The sequence below is a fragment of the Opisthocomus hoazin genome, chromosome 17, assembly GCF_030867145.1.
Source record: "Opisthocomus hoazin isolate bOpiHoa1 chromosome 17, bOpiHoa1.hap1, whole genome shotgun sequence".
Classification (NCBI taxonomy): Eukaryota; Metazoa; Chordata; class Aves; order Opisthocomiformes; family Opisthocomidae; genus Opisthocomus; species Opisthocomus hoazin.
Window position 1 is genome coordinate 1,666,825 of NC_134430.1, and position 22,640 is coordinate 1,689,464.

At 45.6% G+C, this 22,640-nt stretch overlaps 1 protein-coding gene across 4 annotated transcripts; it reads left to right on the plus strand.

Annotated features, from left to right (window-relative positions):
• Nucleotides 1-5,976: 5,976 nt before the first annotated feature.
• SFPQ (splicing factor proline and glutamine rich) lies at nt 5,977-20,970 on the plus strand. Of its 4 annotated transcripts, none has more exons than XM_075437694.1 (12): nt 5,977-6,704; nt 7,016-7,204; nt 7,299-7,600; nt 7,716-7,811; nt 9,156-9,352; nt 9,649-9,733; nt 10,016-10,133; nt 10,350-10,398; nt 10,478-10,599; nt 13,237-19,721; nt 19,903-19,977; nt 20,892-20,970. In XM_075437694.1, exons 1-10 carry the CDS (start codon nt 6,060-6,062, stop codon nt 13,372-13,374), a joined length of 1,941 nt encoding a protein of 646 aa, XP_075293809.1. In that variant the 5' UTR covers nt 5,977-6,059; the 3' UTR covers nt 13,375-19,721; nt 19,903-19,977; nt 20,892-20,970. The 4 variants fall into 4 exon arrangements, with proteins under 4 accessions (XP_075293809.1, XP_075293808.1, XP_075293812.1 ...); XM_075437693.1 differs by having other exon boundaries at nt 13,237-19,614; XM_075437697.1 differs by having other exon boundaries at nt 19,570-19,721.
• The last annotated feature ends 1,670 nt before the right edge of the window (nt 20,971-22,640 follow it).

Below are 22,640 nucleotides of genomic sequence, written 5' to 3' on the forward strand. Positions count from 1 at the left end.
TGAAGTTAATTTCTATTTGGATGGATTTGTGGGTATATATGAAATTTGGACCAGGAATTAAATTCACTGCAATCATGCTTTTATTCTAATTACAATAATTATTAATCTATTCTGCATCTCCTTTTTAAGTCTAAATAACACAGGCTTTTGTTTCCAAACATGCGAGCCATCAGTTTTTGCACACCAAATATGGCAGTTCTCAGATCACCAAATCGAATCTGGTTATAAATACAGAGGAAATTGTTGTCATTCATTGTCCCTGTGCAACCCTGTGGAAGTGTGAAAATAAGCCTGGAACATAGATAATGATAAATACACTGGATTTCTAAAATCACAGAATCAACAGTGATGAAGGAACTTGATTGCATGCATCATGATATATTTAAACAGATAGTGACCAACATGTGCAAACGTGGTATCTGGATTTTACACCGAATTTTTTATCATAAGCAGCCGATGCTACCCTGCATCAGTGACCCAATCTTTTTTACTCTGTAGCCTTAAAGATTGTCAGTGGGATTGTCAGACCATCCACAGGTCACTGTTTCATGCAGTCCTTTTGAAGTTTAGTTTTTGCACTGGGCGATCTATTGTGAAAAAGTCTATGGCAGAAGCACAAACCTCAGAGGGAGAAGAGAACTGGGTTCTTATTTAACGATAGACCATCAGCTAGGTACGTCCTCGAGACATCGATGCATCTGGTCCATAGCGGATTGCGGGTGGAGGTTAGCATAGGGAGCAAGCAGAAAACTCATCTTCATTGCAGTAGTTATTCTTACACAGTCATTAACTATTTCCCAGCTATATTCACGCCTTGCCTGTGCTACCGGTATAGATTTATTGGCAATTTTTTCTAATGGAGATCCAGTTTCTAGTAACAGAAGTTTTGTGCCAGGCTGATAGCAGATTCTTGTGTCAAGGCACAAGAGAGGAAATACAAATTTTCTCTTTGTTTTCTGCCTTTGCTTTTGTTTTTTCATCTGATCTTCTCTCCTTGCTGAAAATCTAAACTCTCGCCCCACAAAAACTTCCTTCCTGCGACACGGCCCGGTGCTTCTTTGGTCAGCAGTGGAAGAGTTCGTGTTGGCAACAAGCTGTCCTTTCTGAGCACCCAGACCAAGATAGGGCGAGATCAGTGCAACCTCAACGAGACATTGTTTCAGACTGCTTGCAGGCTCCGCTTGGCGTTGAGATCCAATGATGTTCAGGGAGTATTATTTGCCATAATAAGATGGCAAAGCTAATTAAAACAAAAAAACGTGAACTGTGAGACTTTTGCAAAGTCTGCGGTCACAGAGTTTGCCTGGGGTAGGTGTCAGCTGTCAGACCCATAGTCCTCTGGGAAGTCTGTTCAGCTGCCTGATGCTACAGCAGGGTTAGTCTCTGTCTGCGGAGAGTACTGAAAAATGACATGAATGGAGTTGTTTGGCCGTTTCTCTCATTTAGAGACCTCCTCTGGATTCCTTATTGCAAGTTACGCAGGAGTGCCCATTTACAAACTCTGGTTGCTGCTTTTTAACCTCATCCTACATTTCGTGCTGTGACTACATCACTTCTTCCAAATGCAGAGTAAAACTGTTTATTTGAATACTTGTACCATGTTCATGTTACGGAAAAAGGTTTTCTAATTTTCTTATGGTTATCTCCCGTTATATTTCCAAAGTTCCCCCTTTTGTGTGAGTTTATGTTTTGGAAATAAAAGTGCGTTAAAAAAATACACAGAGAAGACATTGCCACTCTTTAAATTTTTAAGAAAGTCATGGCAGTCTGATGAAGTACAGCATTGTGAGTCCACTCACTTTTTCTGCCCCGCTTACATTCTTTGCATAGCCAAACATTAACCAGAACTGCAGTTCAGAACTGCTGGTGTTTTTGCAGAGCTGATGTATCAGTTCTCTCTTGTCTGTAGGAATGAAGAGCAGGATTCTCTTTAACAGCTACCTCCCAGTCTTGTCACATATTTATTGTCAGTGACAGAATTTCAAATTCTCTTAATAGAAGAAATGGAAGCTGGTAACTGTAGGGCAGCAGGATAAATTTTAGTTATGCACATCTTGTTTCTCTCCACAGCTCAAGGAAATGTATAGATTGATGGCTCTGTCGTACAGCTGCGCTGAGTGCTTCTACAAGCCAGTAAGCATCCTTAACTCCAATTGACTTCATTGGAATCAGAGAGCTCTTGGAGCCTCTTGGAAGACACGCTCGGCACGCTCAAGTGTGCCCTCAGCAGACATGCACGGAGTGTGCAAGCATCTCTGCCCACTGGCAGAGCACAGCTGCTGCTGCAAGAGGAGAAAACAGGCAGCCAGAGGAAGGAGAGACCAGTTGTTCCAGTGCCCAAGATGACAGATTCCTCTTCTTGCCTTTCTATGGGTTGTGTGTGTGCTCATCTTACCCATCCAATGTCACCGACCAAGCCCTCCCTCATGAAGACTAGAACACAAAGCAGTGCCAGAAAAACCACTGAGGAGTCACACAATGTGCTTGGATCTGCTAGGCAGTGCAGAGTGATTGTAAACAGGCTACAGATTCTCCCTGTGACCTTGCTTGCCCATCATGGGAACGGTCGGGATAAGAGGGAAAGGGAAAAAGGGGACGTGATCGGGGATGTTTCCTCTTGCACTTTCTTACTGGTCTGCTGAACGTTTCTTTCACAGAAGACCTTGTTTCTCTCTTACATGACTTTGATGCTAGTTTGGATTTTGGCAGAGGACTCAAAACTACTGCTACTTAAGTAATTTCAGTAACTTAATTTTAGTTCAGAGCAACCAGAAATGGAAAATCCTGAACTTTAATTCTATCAGGTTGAGAGAACACAGTCTCCAGCAGAACTGTGAACTTTTGGTGTCAGTAGTGTTCAGATGGCAGACTTCCCTGCAGACCCAGCATTACCTTTTTTGTTCTCTTGAGCCCGATTCAGATCTTTTATTCCACAAGGAATCAAGATTATATCCACTGAAATCAAGGATGTTACTGTGCAAAGACAATCAGGCCCTCTGCCCCTTCTTTTGGTCTCTGCATTTGCTTGACTATCACTGTAATCTCTTATCTGGCTCTGCATTACTTTCTCTCATCTGGCTTAAAAAATGGCCTGCGGGCACACTTGTCATGGTATACGGGAAGAACCTATCCGAGAGCAGATTTAATCAGCACGCAAGGAGGGAGTGAAAACAATGCAGCAGGAAGGGAGGGAGGGAGAACTCTCATCATCAAGTGCCACAGGAAAGTCGCGGAGAGCTCTGCTGTGCAGCCGTTGCAGCAATTAGCCACTCCTTTCATCCTGCCTCGCAGCTTTGTGTACCAGATGTTGCCGTAGGCATTTTACTTGCTCCTTTATTCTGCAAAAGGTGACGCTGTTATTCATGAAACTGTGCTGAGCCCTAGAATAAGGAAACCGTTCTGCAGAAATCCCTGCCGTTCCAGACAGGTTTATCCAAGCGCCCCACTTGACTCGCAGAGCTCACAGCAGGGTAAGGACGCTGGCCTGCACCTTCTGGGTGCCTCACTGCCCTGGTCTCCCTGTCCACTCCTGCTTTTGCTTCCTGACTTTTAAAGTTCCTGAGCATCTCTCAATGTGACGTACTTGAATTTGTGCGAACAGCCATTAAACTGTTTCCCTCTAGGACAAAAATGCCCAGGGAATGCAGATACAGCATCTCCTCACAACATTTAATTGCTCCTTTAGCAGCGGTACACGTTCCTGTGATTCATGCAATTTTACTGTTTGTACATGGGACACTTAGAGAACCTCATGGGGTAATTATTCTTAATTAGCAGGTTGGACACATGCAGCTCTTTCCTTCTGCAATCTGCAATTAATAATATAGAGATAATACAGATTTCTTCTTGTCAGTCTTTTGTTTATGTTTATAGGAGGAGGAAACAGTTTAGGGCAAGATGATCTAAATCAACCACCTGCTGAGATCCATGCCTCTCCTACCTGGAGATTACCCCGAGCTGAGACATTCGTAACTGCAGACACCTCCATGTCAGCCTGATTCCCTCTTTCAAATACTCCTCCAAGGCCTGCTGCGGGTCTTTTTCTCTCTTCAGTCACGGACTGCTTCTTATCATGGCTCAACTCAGTTTGTAGATCAGTTGTGCGGTATGAAAAATCTTCAGAAGTAGTAACATTGGTGTTATCTTTTCAGTAGGTATGAGTATTTTGGGCGAGGGAAGGGGTTTGATGTCTTCCTTTTTGCTTCTCCCAACATGGAGCTAAACTAACGTGTATGTGCTAACCATCCCAGTAACCCGGTCAGTATGAAGTACGGAGAAATACTACAGAGCCACTTCCAATGTTATCCCAGTTGCCCTGAAGTTTCCAGTCTCGGAGATGATGTTTATTTACAGTGGGACATCCTGGGGAGAACATCTCAAGCTTTCTTCCTCGTGTTTGTTTTTGTATGAGAACAGCAGCTGCCTGGTGTGAATATTTACAAAATAGGTGATTGTTGCCAGAGGTCATTTTTATTTCAAGTCCTCATAGCTGCATTGATGTTTCTTTGATTTCAAGCCCAGGATAAATACTCATATTGCAGTTACCAAACGTGTAATCATCTCCTGGCCTCTACTAGATACATGGAAATTCGAAGCTGCTTGGTGGACTTCAGCTAAGTTGTACAGTTTTAGGCAGGACTGGGAGCAGAATTATACTCTTTTCTTTCAAAGGATGCTAAAAATTAATAGCTCCCTAAAATATAGTTCACTTAGGACACAAGAAAGGTAAAAAAAACCCTTTTACACTCATTATTTTTTGTTGCTTTACACTCAATATTTTTTGTTGCTTCCTGAGCAGCCGGGACCAGGGGGGACAGCGAGGCAGCGCGGTTGTCCGTGTGCAGTGAGAGCCAGTCCTGGAGTTGTTCTGCCAGCGCCCTGACCTCCGGGACGCCTCGCCGAGGAAGCCCTCGCTGCTCGGGAAAGGGGCCGGCAGCGCTGAGAAGCCATCTTAAAACAGCTTGGGGTTCCGCTCTGCTGCGCGGGGGAGCGGTTGACGCTGTGCAGCACCGATCTGGGGAGAAGAGCGAGCTGTAGCAAATTTTAATTTTAAAAACCGAAAGTAGCAGGGAAATTCAGTCAATTAAGAATGAAGCCCGCTTTTCCCCATGGCATCGAGAATATTGATGACATTGGCAATATCTCGTCACACCAACGCCACGGCTGCAGTTTCTGCGCAAGCCGGAGCGGACGCGTGGCTTCCGCTTGGGTTTCACGGGGGGTTCGGTTCTTCAGCCCCGAACCGCAGGCGAGGCGCCGGCGGGAGCGCGCTGGCTCGAGACCCTCGCCGAGTGGAAGGACGAAGGTGCGGCGTTGCTCTGACGTCAGCGCGTCTCCCGCCGCAGCACGCGGGTGGAAAGGACCCTCGGCCCGTGCTCTGCCTCAAAGCGCGGAACACGGCGACCGCGACCGCTGCGGCCTCCACCGCTGCTCCGCGCCGCTGCCGAGCGCGCCCGGGCCTCCGCCGCAGGGACTGGGCCGCCCCTGCCGCGCCGGCAAGGGAGGCGGAGCAGGACCGCCGGTCTCGGTGCTTCACCGGCCGGCGCGGCGAACGGACCGGGCTGGGAGCGACCGCCCCGCGGGAGCCGGGCTCACCCGAACCGTGCGGGTCCCGGCTGCACAACGCCCAGCTGCTCTGGGCCGGCCGGCAGGCTCCTGCTCGACTGACTCCCCAGGCAGCCAATCGCAAGCCGCGCTTTTGTCGGGACTTCGCCTCCCGCCGATCAAACTGCCCAATCAACACACAGGAGGTTAACGGATCGTCCCGTGTCAACGTCGGCGGTCAAATGAGCCAATCGGTATAGGGCAGGTTCCTTACCAATGAGATCAAAGAGTTAGCGGAGTAGGGACATGCTATTTGTGACTCCACCTATCGGTCATCGCTGTTCCGGGCGGTGGTTGGCTAGCGGGGAGAAGGGGGTGGCTTCCGGGGGCGGGGAAACTATATTAGGGGCGGACAAAGGCGGCGGCGAGGCCGTTCAGCTCGCCGCCATTTTGAGCAGTGGACTCTGAGGAGCAGCAGCGGCGCCCGGAGCAGCTCTCCTCCCTCCACCACTACCATGTCGCGGGATCGGTTCCGTAGCCGTGGCGGCGGCGGAGGCGGCTTTCACCGGCGCGGCGGCGGCGGCGGCCGCGGCGGCCCCAACCACGATTTCCGCTCTCCGCCGCCCGGCATGGGCATGGGCCAGAACCGCGGCCCCATGGGGGGCGGCCCGCAGGGCCCGGGCGGCCCGCCGGGCGGAGGCCCGAAGCCTGAGCCTCCGAAGCCGCCCGCGTCGACCTCTGCGCCGCCTTCTTCGTCCTCCTCAGCCCCCGCCACCACGGCGGGGCCTGCCGGCAGCCAGGCCGGCCCGGGAGCGCCTCCGCCGTCCGCGCTGCCCTCGGGGCAGCCGCCGCAGCAGCAGCCTCCGGTGTCGGCGCCCTCCTCGGCCCCCTCCGGCCCGGGCGGGCAGCCGCAGCCCAAGCCGAGCCCCAGCCCCACCCCAGCCGGCGGCCCGAAGAAAGGACAAGGACAGTCGCCCGGCGGCGGGCCCAAGGGGCCGGGCGGCCCCCAGCAGGGGCCCGGCGGGCCGCACAAGGGCGGGCCGGGGCACCGCGGCGGGCCGGGCGGAGAGCCGCGCGGGCGCGGGCAGCAGCACCAGGCGCAGCAGAGCCTCTCCTCGCAGCAGGGCTCGGCCGGCGGCGGCGAGAAGCTCTCGGACGAGGTGAGTCATGGCCCCTTTTCCCGAGGCACAAGATGGCGGCGGCTGCGGCCGGGCACGGCGGCTCCGCGCGCCCGCGCCGCCATCTTGAGGGGAGGAGCGCGGGGGGCCCGGGCCGGGCGAGGCGGCGGCGGGGGCCGGCGGGTACCCCCCGCCCTGGTGTGCGCGTTCCCTGGGAGCCCGGGCGGCTCCCGGCTGTGGCAGCGCGGGTTTGCGTTCGTTTGCGGTGCCGTGGAGGCGCTGCGGGCTTCCTGGCGGCAGGAGGCGGCGGGGCTGCACGCAGCGATGGCTCGAGCCGGTCTGCTTCTTTGTAGGGATTTAAAGCGAACCTCTCTCTGCTGAGGCGACCCGGGGAGAAGACCTACACTCAGCGTTGCCGTTTGTTTGTTGGGAATTTGCCTGCTGATATAACGGACGAAGACTTTAAAAGACTGTTCGCCAAATATGGGGAGCCAGGAGAGGTTTTTATCAACAAGGGGAAAGGATTTGGATTCATTAAATTGGTAGGCTTTCGTACTGTACGTGCATCCGTTTAATTCTCATGTAATAATAATTCACAGTTTGGTTTTCTAAAACTGGATGTTAAACTTTCCTTAGGAATCTAGAGCTCTTGCAGAAATTGCGAAGGCAGAATTGGACGATACCCCAATGAGGGGTCGACAGCTTCGTGTTCGGTTTGCCACACATGCTGCTGCTCTTTCAGTGCGTAATTTGTCACCCTATGTGTCCAACGAGTTGCTGGAGGAAGCTTTTTCCCAGTTTGGTCCAGTGGAAAGAGCTGTTGTGATTGTAGATGATCGAGGTAGATCGACAGGAAAAGGCATTGTTGAATTTGCATCAAAGCCAGCTGCAAGAAAAGCGTTTGAGCGGTGTACTGAAGGAGTGTTTTTGTTGACAACGTAAGTATTTTGCTGCTTAGGATTTTTAGTTTTCAGATTAATAAAATAGCCGTCTTCTGGTTTTTCAGAAGGGAGATTTTTGTGGAAAAGTAAAGTGAGTATTTTTTTTGTTCAGCACTCCTAGGCCAGTTATTGTGGAACCGTTGGAACAGCTGGATGATGAAGATGGTCTTCCAGAAAAGCTTGCTCAGAAGAATCCGATGTATCAAAAGTAGGCACTATATTTTGGTGTAAAGAGTATATAGATGATGTACATAGTAGTGTCCCAGATTCTGAAGGAGGTGGAGTAATTTTTCAGAAACATGCTTTGAGTTTTGACTAATACTTTCAGTTCTTGTTTTTTTCTTTTTTTGTTGTAGTTTGGTTTTAGATGATGCAACATGCTGATTTGTTTAGTATATTCACTGAGGATTACACAAGCAATTTTCTACATTGTATCAGAAAGAAATAGTAAAGCTGAAATAGCAGCTCAGGAACAGATGGTTTTTGGTATGTGTAGAAACTCAAAAATCAGACTTCAGCTGTTTGCTCATCCTGTTGTTTGCAACTGTCATCTCACTTGGGGCGTATCATGTTGATGATCCGATAGGGAATTTGCAAACTGATGTTTATGGTATGAAATGAGGAATTAAGTAGAATTTTAACCCATTCTGTGATTAATAAAAACCAGTTGCCTGTGGGTTTGCCTTATGAATCTGATGACTGGGCATAAGAGACTGTAGGAGTCTCTTCCTAAGTAGCAGTTTTAGTTTAGGATCTGTATTAAACCTGTTTGTTGTGGAAATGTTGTGTTTTCCCAGATCACAAAAGTGAATGGAGAGTGGAGATCAAGTCAGTGTTGTTTGTATGAGAAACTGTTCAAAATTACTTGCTTTGATCAAAAACTATAAATGGTTTAGAGGCAGTGTCTTTGAAAACAGTGTAGACAAGTATAATGTTCTTGAAATGTTGAAATAAATTACATTGCTAATGTATGGAAGCTTTTGAACTTTCCTAGTTTTGTTCCATTAATTATTGAGTCTTAGACTGCAGTTCTGTTGGGGCCCTTAGGCACTTTGAAAACTATTTAAGTTAAAGTGAAGATTGCCACTTGCCTTTGACACAGTGCCACTGAAAAAAATCCGTCTCTCCATACGCTGTTGTTTTGAGCAGCTGCACCTATTCGGGCAAAGGCCTGTCTTGTTTGAGGATCTTGTACCTGGCACTTGCCAGCAGTGGAGTGTCTAAGGAGGAAGATAGGAATGAGGGAAATGTGCAGTAGAACTCTTAGGTGGGAAGATTTGCTTGGATGTGATAGTGCAGGAGTCTCCATGTTTGCTGTGGTAGTTGTAGAATTTTTATATTAAATGCTGCTGTTTAAGTCTGTAAAATGCTGTGCTGTTAATTGGTATTCTGTCACAGCAAGTTTTCTATCGCATAGTTGTGAGGTAGTGTTTTCAGGACTCCTCTAACAATTCAGGTATTCTCTGGCAATTCTGCTATTCTGCTTGTGATCTTTTATTGACCTTCAGTTTCTAGGCTCACGCAGTCTGAATGGGCATCTTCCTTTCTGCAGGGAAAGAGAGACTCCTCCTCGTTTTGCTCAGCCTGGCAGTTTTGAATTTGAATATTCCCAGAGGTGGAAATCTTTAGATGAAATGGAAAAACAGCAGAGAGAGCAAGTGGCAAAAAACATGAAAGATGCCAAGGACAAACTTGAAAGTGAGATGGAAGATGCTTATCATGAGCATCAGGCAAACCTCTTGCGTCAAGGTAATTGGCTCTGAATTCTCTATCATCTTTTAGCTTTAAATGCTGGCTTAAATGTATGGCTGTTCAATGGTTTCATGAATAAATTCGTGCTTCCTGCTGCTAGCTTGAGAATTTCAGGCTTAAAAGAGCAACTGGTAGTTTTTCCAATTTCTATTTAAGTGAAGGATTGTTCCTAAGAATAGTGATGCTGCAAAGGTAGCTGTCTGCCATAGCGCAGATGAGGTCAGTCTAATTCAAATCTGAGTTTAAATCTGACATGAGTTTGAAATAGCTACTGACAAGCTTCATTTCGGCAGACCTTATGAGGCGTCAGGAAGAACTGAGACGTATGGAAGAACTCCATAATCAAGAAATGCAGAAACGCAAGGAGATTCAGCTGAGGTTGGTTTGGCTTTGATGGGATTTTTTCAATGTTACATTTGTTTCTTTTTAAAATGACTTATATGAAGTTTTCATTTTTCAAGAAACACCATTGCTGCTTCAGTGTGTGTATCAGAAATTGAACTGCAGTGTAAGTTTTTCTTTGAGTGGTTGAGCATTGCAGTGTATCTTACGCTCAAGCGTAATCATTCAGTGCCTTTCAACTTGCTTGCACAAGTGCTGTTAATGAGAGGTGTTGAACGTGTTACACTGAGGTTTAACAGTCTGCTTTGGGACGATCAGGCAGGAGGAGGAGCGTCGCAGGCGCGAAGAGGAAATGATGATACGTCAGCGGGAGATGGAAGAACAAATGAGAAGACAGAGGGAAGAGAATTATAGTAGAATGGGTTACATGGATCCAGTAAGTGAAATCATGCTGTTCTGTGGATACGTTACCATGTTTGGGAATTTTTTTGATGTATTTTCAGATTGACTTGTTTTGCTTCCTTTAGGTTAGATAATGCACTGTCTTTGTAGGTGTAATGGTAGTACGTTGGCTGTACATGTGTTTCATCTCCTGAAAGGTATGGCTTTCAGTAGTAGATTATCTGTGCTAAAAGTTGTTTCTTCTATGCAGAGGGAGAGAGACATGAGAATGGGTGGTGCCACCACAATGAACATGGGAGGTAAAGAATTTTTAAATAATTACTTTATGTGGCTAACTTAGAAATTGTCAGAATATGATTATATATTTCTCTTTCTTAGATCCTTATGCTTCTGCAGCCCAGAAATTTCCACCTCTCGGAGGTGGTGGCGGCATAGGTTATGAAGCTAATCCAGGAGTTGGCCAAGCAGCCATGAGTGGTTCTATGATGGGAAGTGACATGGTAATGTATCCTGTGGTGGCTTTAGTTTAGCACAAGGGAAATGTTGCAGTTGGGAATTGAGTTCTCTGCCAGTGTTCGGATGGTTGTGTACATTTCACTGTTAGCTGCTGACTTTCGTGTCAGGTATTTCACGTGAAGATTAGTGTGGCAGCGTGTAGTGCTAGATTAGTTCTTAACCATTATGGTAGCTTACAGAGTTGGAAGTTGTTTGTAAGTGAATTCAAATGTGCTGTTAAGCATATTTGCAATTAACTCTGACTTTATTGGACTTTGGACATTCTGCGTCACTGTTAGGCTTGGAAGGATTTTTTTATAAATTCTAGACAATCTGACATATTGCATAATTGAAGTACATAATGTAGTAGCTTCTCAGTAATTTGACATTCTGTATTTACGGAGGAGAGATTTTTGTTCTCCTTTCCAGTGTGTAACATTGCATTTATTTAGCCCTTCCAAGCCTAGTTAGGATTGATGCATGTTGGTATGGGTATGCTGTTAATTCAAAAATCTGCGCTCATGTCTGTTTAAGCAGCAGATTAAAGTAATGAATGGTGAACAGCATATCACTTATTCTGTATGCTGCTATTTGTCATAGAAGAGCAGAAATGCTGTTCTTAGCTTTAGGCATGTTCCAGTGATCCTTGACTGTAGCCATTTTGTGGTTCCTATCTCACAAAGGAATGATAGCCCGTTCTTGTTTTCCCGTGTTGGGCATGAATGTATAGGTAGAGCTTGTTAAAGCTACGGCATCTCATGTTCGAGCTATTTTTCCAACCTGCACTGGTTTTGGCACACTATATGTGTGAACGGGCATTGAGCCTGCTTAGTGTTACCACACTGAAGCAACATGGATGTAGATTAAAAAAAAATGCTTAATGGGAAGGATGGAAATCTGTGTTGGCTAGGTGATGATGCTAGTGTGCTTTCACCCTCCTCAGAGGGTGTACACTCTGTAGCACAAGCTGAAGTAAATGATTTTTGGGTGGGTTTAGGCCTCTGGCTGAATGTGGTGAGCTACCATAGTAGCTTGTCAGCTATCTTCTGTTTTTTTGGGGGGAACCATATCTTTGGAATGATACCTTTGCAGAGCATCATTGATTCAGTAGACAGTGCCGGTGGCCTTAATGTATCTATATAATCTACTGACATTTAAGCAGTTCCTAAGTTTTCCGTGAACAGTTAGGCAGTCTGTGGTGAATGCTGGGTACATTTTTTTCCTGAAAATCATGGTACAGGTGCATGCTGAACTTGTGTAATACTTGAAAACTTGATGTGGTCAAGAGGTGTGGCAGACAGTAAGAAGGTTTAACTGCCTTGAGTTTCTTAGGATGGGGTTCTCTGCCACACAGTGCTGTCACAATTACTTGGCTGTTACCTTTGAAACAGAATTGGAAGAGAAGCTGCCATGAATTAGGCAGAAAGAACCTATGTAATCTGTGGAATTCCTTTCTTGGAAGAATTGAAACTAACTTTCAGAAGTCAGGAACCCAAAGTGTTTATTTTCAGTTGCAGATACCTTTTGTAACAAGCAACCTACCATTGTTCTGTTACTTGGTAGTGGAAAACTTGCTTGACATGAAAGTTCACAGCTATCTTTGACTTACAGTTTGTCAGTTCTGTAGGCTGAATGCTGATCACACCTACTGATACAGTAACTGAATGAAGTACATGCAACGAGAGGTAACAGTAAAAACACATGAAGTCTCTGCTTTATTGCAGGGTAATTTAGCTTTTACATCTTGGTGTGAAACCTTTCAAGGCTGCGAAGTTGTGAATTTTCCAAGAGCTTGTGGTGAAAGTGGGGTGGGAAGGGAGATATTGGCTGGATGCACACAACCCTTTGTGCATAGTTCTAACTTGAAATGCTGAACAAATTGTAGTTCTTTGAACACATTCTGCATATTATACACCAGCAGTTCCGGAGTACGTGGGGTTTTAACAAATGCAAGTCTTTTGATTGAGCGATTGCGTTGGTTAGGTAAATCACTGGTCATTAGCTTTTTTCACTTTTTTTTTTCTTCTTGCAATCCAGTAGTGCTCACAGTCAGTTTTGGGTACTGCCCAAGGCCTCTGCAGTTTAGTCAGCAGACCGTAGTCTTAACCCCATCTTGAAAAGCACATGGTCTCTATTGCAGCACATGCCATTAACTGGTGAGTAGGCATTCTGTTTACGATGACATTTTATGAATGTCAGCTCATACTTCAGTGAACTGAAGATTCTGTTCTCTGGCTAGGCTTATTTGGAAATGACAGTGATGTAATCTGAGCTTTTGCTGCACTAAAGGTGAGAAGTTTGCAAGCTGTTTGCATTAACTTGGTTGAAAATTGCTAGAGCTCATTTGGAAAAGTTGTTAATTCACATCTGCACTAATGCTTACATTTCTAGCACTGCAGGGAGGATCTGTTCTTTGTAACAGATGTATGAGAATGCATCAAGTGGGAACATACCTCAAGGCATGTATTACAATAAACTAATTTTTAAATTACCCTTTTTTCCTTTCTATGTTCCCGGTACCTGTGGATCGGCTCAATGGTGATTGTATCGACGAACCTTGACTGCGGAACCTTCTAAAAATATATACTTAACACACATGGACATCAACTACCTATAATGAACTGTTAATTCTGTTCCAATAGCGTCCTGAACGCTTTGGGCAGGGAGGTGCGGGGCCTGTGGGTGGCCAGGGTCCTAGAGGAATGGGGCCTGGAACACCAACAGGATATGGTAGAGGGAGAGAAGAATACGAAGGCCCAAACAAAAAGCCCCGATTTTAGATGTGACCTGTAGTTTCATTCCAGTTTGTTTTTGTCTGTCTTGTTTAGACACCAACTTTTTAATTCTTGCATTTTAGTAAGAAAGCTACGTTTTTATGGATGTTAGAAACTTACTGACCTAATATTTGTAAGTGGTCTGTTTGGGCGAGTACAATTTAATTATGTAATGCAGTGTTTCAAAACAAATTTAGCTGTTTTTTTGATGTATAACGTCCCTAACTTGATGGCAGTGTACCTTGTGCCACTGAATTCCCAAAGTGTACCAACTTTTTTTTACTGTGCTTCAAATAAATAGAAAACTAAATGTAGTAACTTTTCTTGCCATTCGTGGTTAAACATACGAGGCTAAATACCACACCTTCCGCAGTAAACCGAGAGTCTTGCGTAGAGGTCAAACTAGACCAGGGTGTGGAACTGCAGTGAAGAGCGAGGTCTCTTCCCATAATGCCTCTAGCTAAAGATTGGGTTAAATAGTAGACGAACTTTCCAGTAGGTGCAGATTTCTTGAGCATTAATTGTGCTGCAATAAGGAAGCAAATGGAAATCTTGCAAGTGCTGCGAGATACAATAATTAAAGCTACACTGCAAGCAGTGCAGTATGTAATGAATTCATATTTTAGCTACGGATAATGGGTGGTGGGATGGTAGCCCTTGCCACCTTGGCAGTTACTGCTTGGAATCTCTTAAAGACTTTAAGCAGAAGACTAGCAATGGTTATTTTGAAATAAATTCAGAGAATGACTTGTATTGGCTGACTTCCTACCTAAAGGATTGTTAATGTGATATTTATGTGCTCTTAAGCTGTCTGAGACTACAGGATCTGGCCTTGCTCCGTATTGTGTACTCACCTGAAATTGCTTGGCAAAAAGACCAGAAGTGTTACTAGTGATTAAGGTTAACTTGCTTATGTCCTCATTGCTAATTGAGTGGACTAATTTGCGTAGTTCAGAATACATCTATTTGTATTATGGGGACTGCAGGAACTATTCTTAAATCATGTAGCTGGTGGGCAAATCCTAAAAAACTGTATGTAAAATACAGAAATTAGCTTGCTTGCATGATGGGTATCGCTCTTTTATTATTGATGTTTGCAGATAATGCATCAAAAGTAGTATCTGAATCTGGAGTTTAATAGTTAATACTATGCAGTGCAAATAAACTCCCTTTTAAGGTTCTTTTGTAGAAGATTTGATGAATTCGTTAGCTTGCTGTTCATTTTATTAAGCCCCAGAAGAATCTGAAAGCATTCTGGACTCATTGGTAAGGTAGTTGCTCTGCTTATTATTATATTGTACCAGATAAGCTGGGAACGTGACTTCCCAGTGTGAAATACCTTGGTGTTAATGCAGGATCCATCAACCTGCTTGGCACAAAATAGCTTAGTTTGGCTGTACCCTCACACGATTCCCCAGCTACCAAGCATTCTGTGAGTAGCTTGAATTTTCCAACCAACAATCTTTCCATTCCTTGTGCTGAGCATTGGCTAATTCTAAATTCTGTGCTAATTTTTCTCTTTTGTAATAAACTTTAGTGTCAGCTTGCAGTATTTTAGAGTGCAGATGATCCCTCTTGAAGTACTCTTAAGTGCTGTTACTCCTTAAATGCAAAAATGGCATGTTGTGAAATGCTGATACCAGGTAACACTGACTTTGAATATTAAGCGTACTAAATAGTGACTCAGCTTGTTTGGTGAATGCTTCTTACTTTCCCAGGAAAGTTTGGGGGTTGATAACGTGCTACAACCATGAATTGTTCTTCAGGAAATCCGGAATTGGCAGTTCCTAAGCTCTGCGGACCAAGTATCTGGGAGTACTTGTATTGGATACTTAGTTTAAAAATCAGCAGTACCGATGCAATTTCTTTATTGAAGTAGTATTAAATAATGCATATGTTGTCTGGAGGGTGTTCATGGGACACCCACAAAAGGTGAAAGTGTCTCAGATGGGGAATTCTGAACATAAACATTAAATTAATTTTTTCAGTTTATTTTTCAGATTACATGTCATTCTTTATTAAAGAGATGCTGGTGTATATCCTAAAGTATGTTCTTTTGTAGTTCTGTAACTTTGAAGAGTGAAGGATGCTGATGTCCTTGTACCTTACAGAGGTTGTCTTTTGGTACCTGTTTTGTACGTAAGCTACTGTTGCTAGGTATTAAAAATAGCTTGAGTTGCAAAACCGTGATTAGTAAATATATTGAAAGATCTGGCAGTTTTCAAAACATCTGAAAGTTTGGTTAAATCTAGCTTTGTAGCTGCATAAGCAGAATTTCTAAAACAAGTTCTGCTTTGAGTTGCATGTATTAAGGCATACAATTAACTAGATACCACCTTTTAAAGGTCTTGAAGTTGTCTTAAAAGCTGTCAAACATGTCAACTTTAAAATCTGATAAAGTTGCTAAATGTGGGAGGCGAGAAAGTTATCTACCTTTGATCTGTTCCTATGAGGTTTTGGACTCTTTTTTTTTATAAAATCAGATTTATATAATTGAATCTTCAAAACCATTTAGAAAAGTGCTTTGGTCAGACCTGGTTTTGGATGGTCTGGATCACATAACACATTTTTGTACTGGACTTGGAGGACATTGGCTGTTGCAATTTAGTGTGATCAAAATTGAGCCCATTTTGACACAGATTTCTAAAAACTGCAGCATGTAGAAACTGGTATCGTTATACATTTATCTTCAACCCTTTCTCAGAAATGAATGCAGAATAATCTTATCTTCTGGTGTAGACATATTAATCATTTATACAGCTGCTGAGAGACTGAAACTGCTTTTGAGATTTTGTGGTATTTTTGTGGTAGAGAAATTCTTGGCTTCTCCTTGGCAACCATTTATTGTGGGAGCAAGTTTTTGCTGGAGTTTGAGACTGCAATTTACACTTAAAACTAGTGGCCTGCTACATAACTGCACTTAGCCAGCATTTCTGCAGTTCATAACTGTGAGGAACGTAGTACCACAAATGGCAATGGACATTAGGACCCGGATGTAGTATTCCTGCTTGCTCCAAGATTCTCATTGCCGACTGCGTACAGGTAGGTAACAAGCAATATAATATAACTTGGTGACTTTCTATGTAATCTTATACTGTGGGTATTCTGACATCACACTTCTGACTGTGGAATTACAGTGCAGCACTCCTCATACCTGTATGTTAAGCTTGCATCAAAGCTGCGTGGTTTTCGGTTTTAAGCTTTGTCTTGTTCAGAGTCAATAAGCAACTTACTGTGATTCTTAGATAAGTATTTTCAGACCCGATTCCTTTGTACATACGACTCGGCTTGTGTGGGTTTTTCTTAGTTCCGATGTAACAAAGATATTCTCAGATGAGCTCTGTGGGGAAGAGGGAATGTGATCTTAAACTCACGCAACTAGTCAACTAGGCGCTGTCAGTGCCTAGAAGAGGACTGTTCAAACTTTCTGTGGTGACAGAATGGCCCATCTGCAGCGCATCCCTTCGTAGGCTCTTGGCTCGGTAGGAAATGCCTTAGTGATCGCTGCTATAGCCGTGTGTGCACTATGTGATAGTTGCTTTAAACTTGCTGATACAGTCAGCTTTGAGACTGATTTGGAATAGTTTTGAGGACGTACAACTGAGTACTTGAATGAATATCCCTGTGAGTAGTTTCATAGAGCTTATTGGACATTGTAGTTGTCTTTATTTTAATCTTTGACAAGCGTAATGTATTCCTCTGCCTTTAACTGACAGTGATGAAATTCTGTATTTCTGCCTCGTAGAGTCATCTTGGTAGTGTAATGCTCAATTTCATTTTTCATCAGTCTTGGGGATGTAATTCTAAACTCTTCATTACTAGAAATACTGAACGTAGTGTTTCAGGATTAACATGCTTGTGTTTCCAGACATCCAGACATGCTGATCTCCAGCTCTTTTGCATTAGCTCTTGAACCTGAATTTCAAGGTCCCTTGCTTCAGCACGTGATCTAGCTCTTGTCTGATGTTCAGTTTATTTACTTCAGAGGTATTGTAATGTGTTTTCCTGCTTGTTCTGCAAAGTTTTGCTTTGCATACTTGTTTCTGGTGGTATTGTCACATTGGGACACTTCTGTGTTATCTTCCAGGCAAGACTCTTGCTGGTGAACAGGGGATCTGCTGGACAGCCTTGCCCTCTGCTGTAGCTATCTTTTCACGTTCCATTGAGAGCTTGAAGTAGCAGCTGCACTGTAAGATCGTAACAGGTCTTTGGTTACACCACAGCAAGTGTAGCTGAACTCTAGCTAGTCAAGCAGTAGCACCACTTGGCACAAAGTCAGTTTGGCTTTTCGTGATGGCTTACTCTTACCTGTGAGTAGAATTCAGTTGCAAAACTGATGGCGGTATGCGTACTGTCATGTAGCAGAACTGAATTATTAATCTTTAAACCAGTGCTCAGATCTGACTGGTTTTTCCAGTGTGCTTTAGATACTTGACTTGATCCGCAGGAATGTTGTGGAGGGGTTATTGGCACATCTGCCTCGTTCTACATACTTGAACTAGCAGGTTTTTGACACTCTTGGAGCAAGCAATTTGTGACTGAACCGTGGGTCTCTACCAGCTCTGACTGTCCACAGTAATGAAACTTGGTGTGGTAGCTTACTTAAAAGCAAATAGTCACGTCTGCGCTAAGTCAGTCTGTAATAAGTGGGTACAAGAAATGGCATTGAAGTGCTTGCATTGTGTTTCATCTTGGGCTTATCTGTGTGTGAAATACACTTTTTCTCAAAAGCTAATCTGAAGCTCAGAAGTGTGGTGTCAGAATACATATGCGTACCTGCAAGGCCCTCAGATCCAGATACTGGTGCTGTCAGGAGAGAGCACAGCATAGCGCGTATGGGGGCTTCACTGTAACATTAAGCATACAAAGTGTTGATTTGCTTGCAGTTTTCCCCATAGCTAAACACTGAGGCCTGTGAGTAGTTTTAGGACTTGAGCAGTAATGGGGTTGCATGTCTCTGTTAATCATTGCCAGCTGCAGTGACATGATCAGGAAGGCCAGTGTTCTGTTCCATTATGTTAAATGAGGCTAAGCATGTTGGAAAGGATGCATTAAAAGTATGCTGTTCTGGGTAATTACTTGGCTTCTTCCACTACTAGCAAGTTTGGAATCGGCTAATTAGCTTCAGATTTTTTTTCCTCTCCATACCAGCTAGTGGGGCTGTTAAATAGCTGCTTACTGGAAAAGGAAAAAAGGGAGGATTGGCCTTCTCCCACCTCTGTCATTGCTGCTAGATAATGATTGACATGTTAGGACTTGGCTGTGCAATCCCGCAGTGGTCTGTGAATACCCCATCTCTGTAAATGTTGCTTCTGAACACCAGTACTGAAGAGCTAACTGGGGAGGGCTGGGAGGAGTGTGGCTAGAAGTGAATCTGGAGTGTTAAAAGGATGCACAAAGATATAGTATCCCTTATGCATGATGTTTGTTGCTATGGCATAGAAAACAAAATGCGCATACTATACTTCTGAGGGCCATGATAAAACCCAGGTGGTGGGTTTGAGACTAAACTTGAGCTTCGCCCTGCCTGGTCGGATCACATTGTGACCATGGTGTGATTTGCCTCCCAACTAGAGGTGTGCACAGAACCTCCTACTGCATCCCTAGCTGCTGAGCATTGCAGTTCGCCCTCAGTGTTTGCCCTTACCTATAGTAAAAGAGTGGGTCTTGGAAGGGAAGAATCTGTTGGCGAGCATAAAAGCAGCAGACTGACAGCGCTGACCTCCAGTGTCTTCCTTCGGCTGTTGAAGCACTTGTAGGACTATCGAACCTGAGGGCTGCAGGAGTCCAGGGACATTGCACTCCTTCATGAAGGGGAGGACAGAGGGCATTACTGCAGGAGACAAGCTAGTGTAAAATAGTTGAAGTAGCTTGACAAAATTGTTAATGCCTTCACATAAGGGATAGTATACCTCTGGCTGCAATCAAACCTCATTGTACTCAGACTGGTGATTTACGGTTTGTGCTCAGACAGGGTGCAGTTCTTCAGTCAACCACCTGCATATTCCTTCATCTCTTTACAAGTGTTTAGGCTAGACTATTTCTGCCCCTTATTCTTCCACTTAAGATTTTGGAATAATATGTAAATTCCCCCTCGTAACTAATCAGTCCATGTATCTTAAAACCTTATCTTTAAGTTAGTTTTGAAATGGACAGATTTTTCCGTGTATTACTATAATAACTTCTGTTGTTATCCTTTAGGTGAAGATGGAAGCTGAGTGAAACCGGAGTGCTCATCCGTGGGAAGTAAGGATAACTTCTGATCTTGTTCTGAATGAGTGAAATAATGAAGGCTTTTGGACGTTTGATAACTGAGTAACTTCGAGTTGGTGAATATTGAGAAATCCGTACAAGTGAGTACGTGAAGTGTGTAGGGTAGAACTTAGTACCTGCTGCCAAGCTGTGGGGTGAAGTACCCAGGCTCCATCTGGGCTTGATGTCTTGACAGCAGTGGTTAAAAATACCTTTCTAGGCGTGGGCTTGTACAAGGGATTACAAAATCGCTGTGAGTGTAACTTTGGAATGTTTTTCCAGCTCGGGAGCCGAGCATGAGCACATCCAGCACGATGCCCAGCGATCTGTGGAGGGGCCAAGATAACAAGTGAGCAGGTGAGTAGTTGGTGTCCTCATACTGCTGCGAGGGCTCGGTAACCCGTCACCCTGTGGCGATGTATTATGTAGTTCCTGCCTGAAATCTGCTCTTGACTAATCTCAATTTTATATAAAATTTCTGAAGCTTTCTTTTGTAGAGCCAAGCTATAACCATTGTTTGAGGCTTTTCAGTCCTGCAGTGTCAGATAAACTCTGTCCTCTGAGTGCTGTGGGTGGTCGAACAGATAACCAGTTCTGCCTCCAGGCTCCAGTGACTGGGGTGGGTGGCTGGCACCAAGGGAAGAAGGGACCAGTAGAGCAGCTGCTTCTCAAATGTTCATCTGATTAAAAGTTGTTCAAAAGCTACTTTTCTTTAATACTTCAATGAAATTTCAAAATACCCTGGAATCGAAATTAGCATCTACAAGAGTACAAGCAGATAGTGATTTAGGGAAGTAAACTAACTTGCAGAGCTGGAATTAATGAAATTTTCGCTCTAATTTAATACTTAAAGTACAAGGGGGAACCTCAGATATTTAAAGTCTTGTGTGAGGAGCAACATGCAAAGTACCTTAACTCAGGAGTGATGGGTAAGTAACAGCTTGGATACGCCACAGCTGAACCTGTAAGACGTGAAGCTGGTGAGATTCAGTTGGTGAACTCCTGTTGGATCGTGTGTGATTTGTCACTGCTGCTCTTGTTTCCAGGGTAGTAAAACACAAAGCCATTTCAGATGTGTGAAATCGATGAAGTAGATGAAAAGGTGAATGCTGTTCATTCACTCTCAAGGCTGGTGTGTGAACTCGGGGTCCTAGAGAACATTTGGCAGGTGCTGGGCCGGTTGTGGTGCACTCGTTGCCTTGCCATGTCATTCTGTGTGGTTCTGCTGGTGTTTTTAGTGGTGTTACTAATGGTGTGCTTTGCACTTGCAGAAGAAGATGGAAGTCTGAATGCAGTGAAGAGAAGCCAGGAACATAGAGTTTTTAAAAATAAAATGCTTTTTTTTATAAATGACTTCTGTTTTATTCCAGAGTGTGTTCAGTGAGTAAGCAGCTTGTTCAGCGTAACGCGGTGTGGACGAATTTGAGAAACGCTGCCGCAGATGGGGCTGTAGAAGCGGGCACAGAACGTGCTGGAGCGAGAAGGGCTTGGGTCCTTGGATCCTGCGCTGTGCTGCAGCAAGCGCATGAAAGGGAACCACTCACAGCTGATCAAAGCCTGTCAGACCGAGTGTGGCATTTTTTCCTGCTGGGATGGTGCCGTGGGCTTCCTCTGGCAGTCAAAACGCTCCACTTCAGGCTGGCTGTGCTCCTGACCGGTGTGCAGCCGTAGGCGCTTTGGCTAAATGATGAGCTTAGAGTTTTTAAATTACACTTCTGCCTAAGGCGCCTGAGGTATTTCTCAAGTTTCACCCATTCCTTCTCCGTCTCGAGCCCTGTGTGCTGCTGTAGTTACGCGTGCCCGGTCATCTTGGTGATGACTGTAGTAATTCAGCCTGAAAGGCCGAAGTTAGTTCTTTGGAAGCCAGAGAAGTGCTGGGTTTAGCTCTTGCAGCACAAATTACCGTGTTCGTATTGCTTCATTTGATTCCTTGGACAGCTGCACTGTGTGCGTACGTAGTTCATGCTGTCAGTTATTACATATGGTCCTTTGTTCAAAAATCCAGTAGTTCATGTGTTAATACGCCAGCAGTAGGCTGTCTGCGTGGAGCTGCGTTGCAGCAAGGTTTTCCCCTGCAGCGGCAGGGAGAGGCGTCAGCATTGGGCTGGGAGTTGCCGTGCCAGACTAGAAAGATGAAAATAGATTGGGCTTAATGTGGCAGGCGTGTGAGATTGTTGAGACGTGTCTGGGGGGCCAGGGGCGCAGGGTTAGTGCCTGGCTGGAACACAGCTCGCCTGTGCTTGAAACCCCAGCCAGCCCTGGCTTGTGTTCTCCTAAATGGGGGAAGCTTTCGCTACCAGGGCAGAGTTCGCTGCTGGAGCTGCGTTGCGGGGGCCGAGTCCGTGTTCTGTAGGGTTCGGGGAGCTGAGCAGCCCCGGGGCTGGGCTGGCACGGTGGGAGCAGCTGCTCGGGGCTGGGGCAGCAGGAAGGGCCCGGCAGGCACCCGCGGCGGGGCAGGAGGGGCTTGCGGTCGGGTAGAGGACAGGCTGCGGTATTGCGCTCTTTGCTTTGACATCACGATGTTACTGTCCGGATCCTGGAAGGCTCCCGAGAGCAGAGCTGTCGGGGTTGCTCAGCAGCCGCGCTGCGGGGGGCTGGGTTTCGCTGCCGCTCCCGCAGGCTCCCGCAGCCTCTTCCTCCTCGCACTGTTACTCCCCAGTAACTTGTCCCGATTTCCATTCTGCTGTTCCTGCCTGAAGGCGATCCCAGCGCCCACCCCCGCCTCCTCCCGCACTCCGGGTGCGGGGGGTAGCGGCGCGGAGCTGCGCACCTCGCCCCTAGGGTACCGGCCTCCGGCTGGCACAGCCCACCGCCTCCTCGCAGATATTTCATAATTAAAAACCGGAGGCGGGGGGCGGGCGGGGGGGACCGGGCCCAGCCGCGGAGCGGGGGCCCGCAGGCTCGGGAGCGGCCGGGGGCTGCTCGGGGCCCCGCCGCTCGCTGCCGGTGCGGGAGATGGCGGGCTTCGCGCCCCGGGACTCGCCGTTCTCGGGAGCCTCGGCGCCAGCGGTGGTGACGCA

Coding starts and splice junctions, on each gene's coding strand:
- SFPQ (XM_075437694.1), top strand. CDS start 6,060: ATGTCGCGGGATCGGTTCCGTAGCCGTGGCGGCGGCGGAGGCGGCTTT. Junction 7,601..7,715: donor GGAGTGTTTTTGTTGACAAC/GTAAGTATTTTG, acceptor TTTTTTGTTCAG/CACTCCTAGGCCAGTTATTG. Junction 10,600..13,236: donor CTATGATGGGAAGTGACATG/GTAATGTATCCT, acceptor CTGTTCCAATAG/CGTCCTGAACGCTTTGGGCA.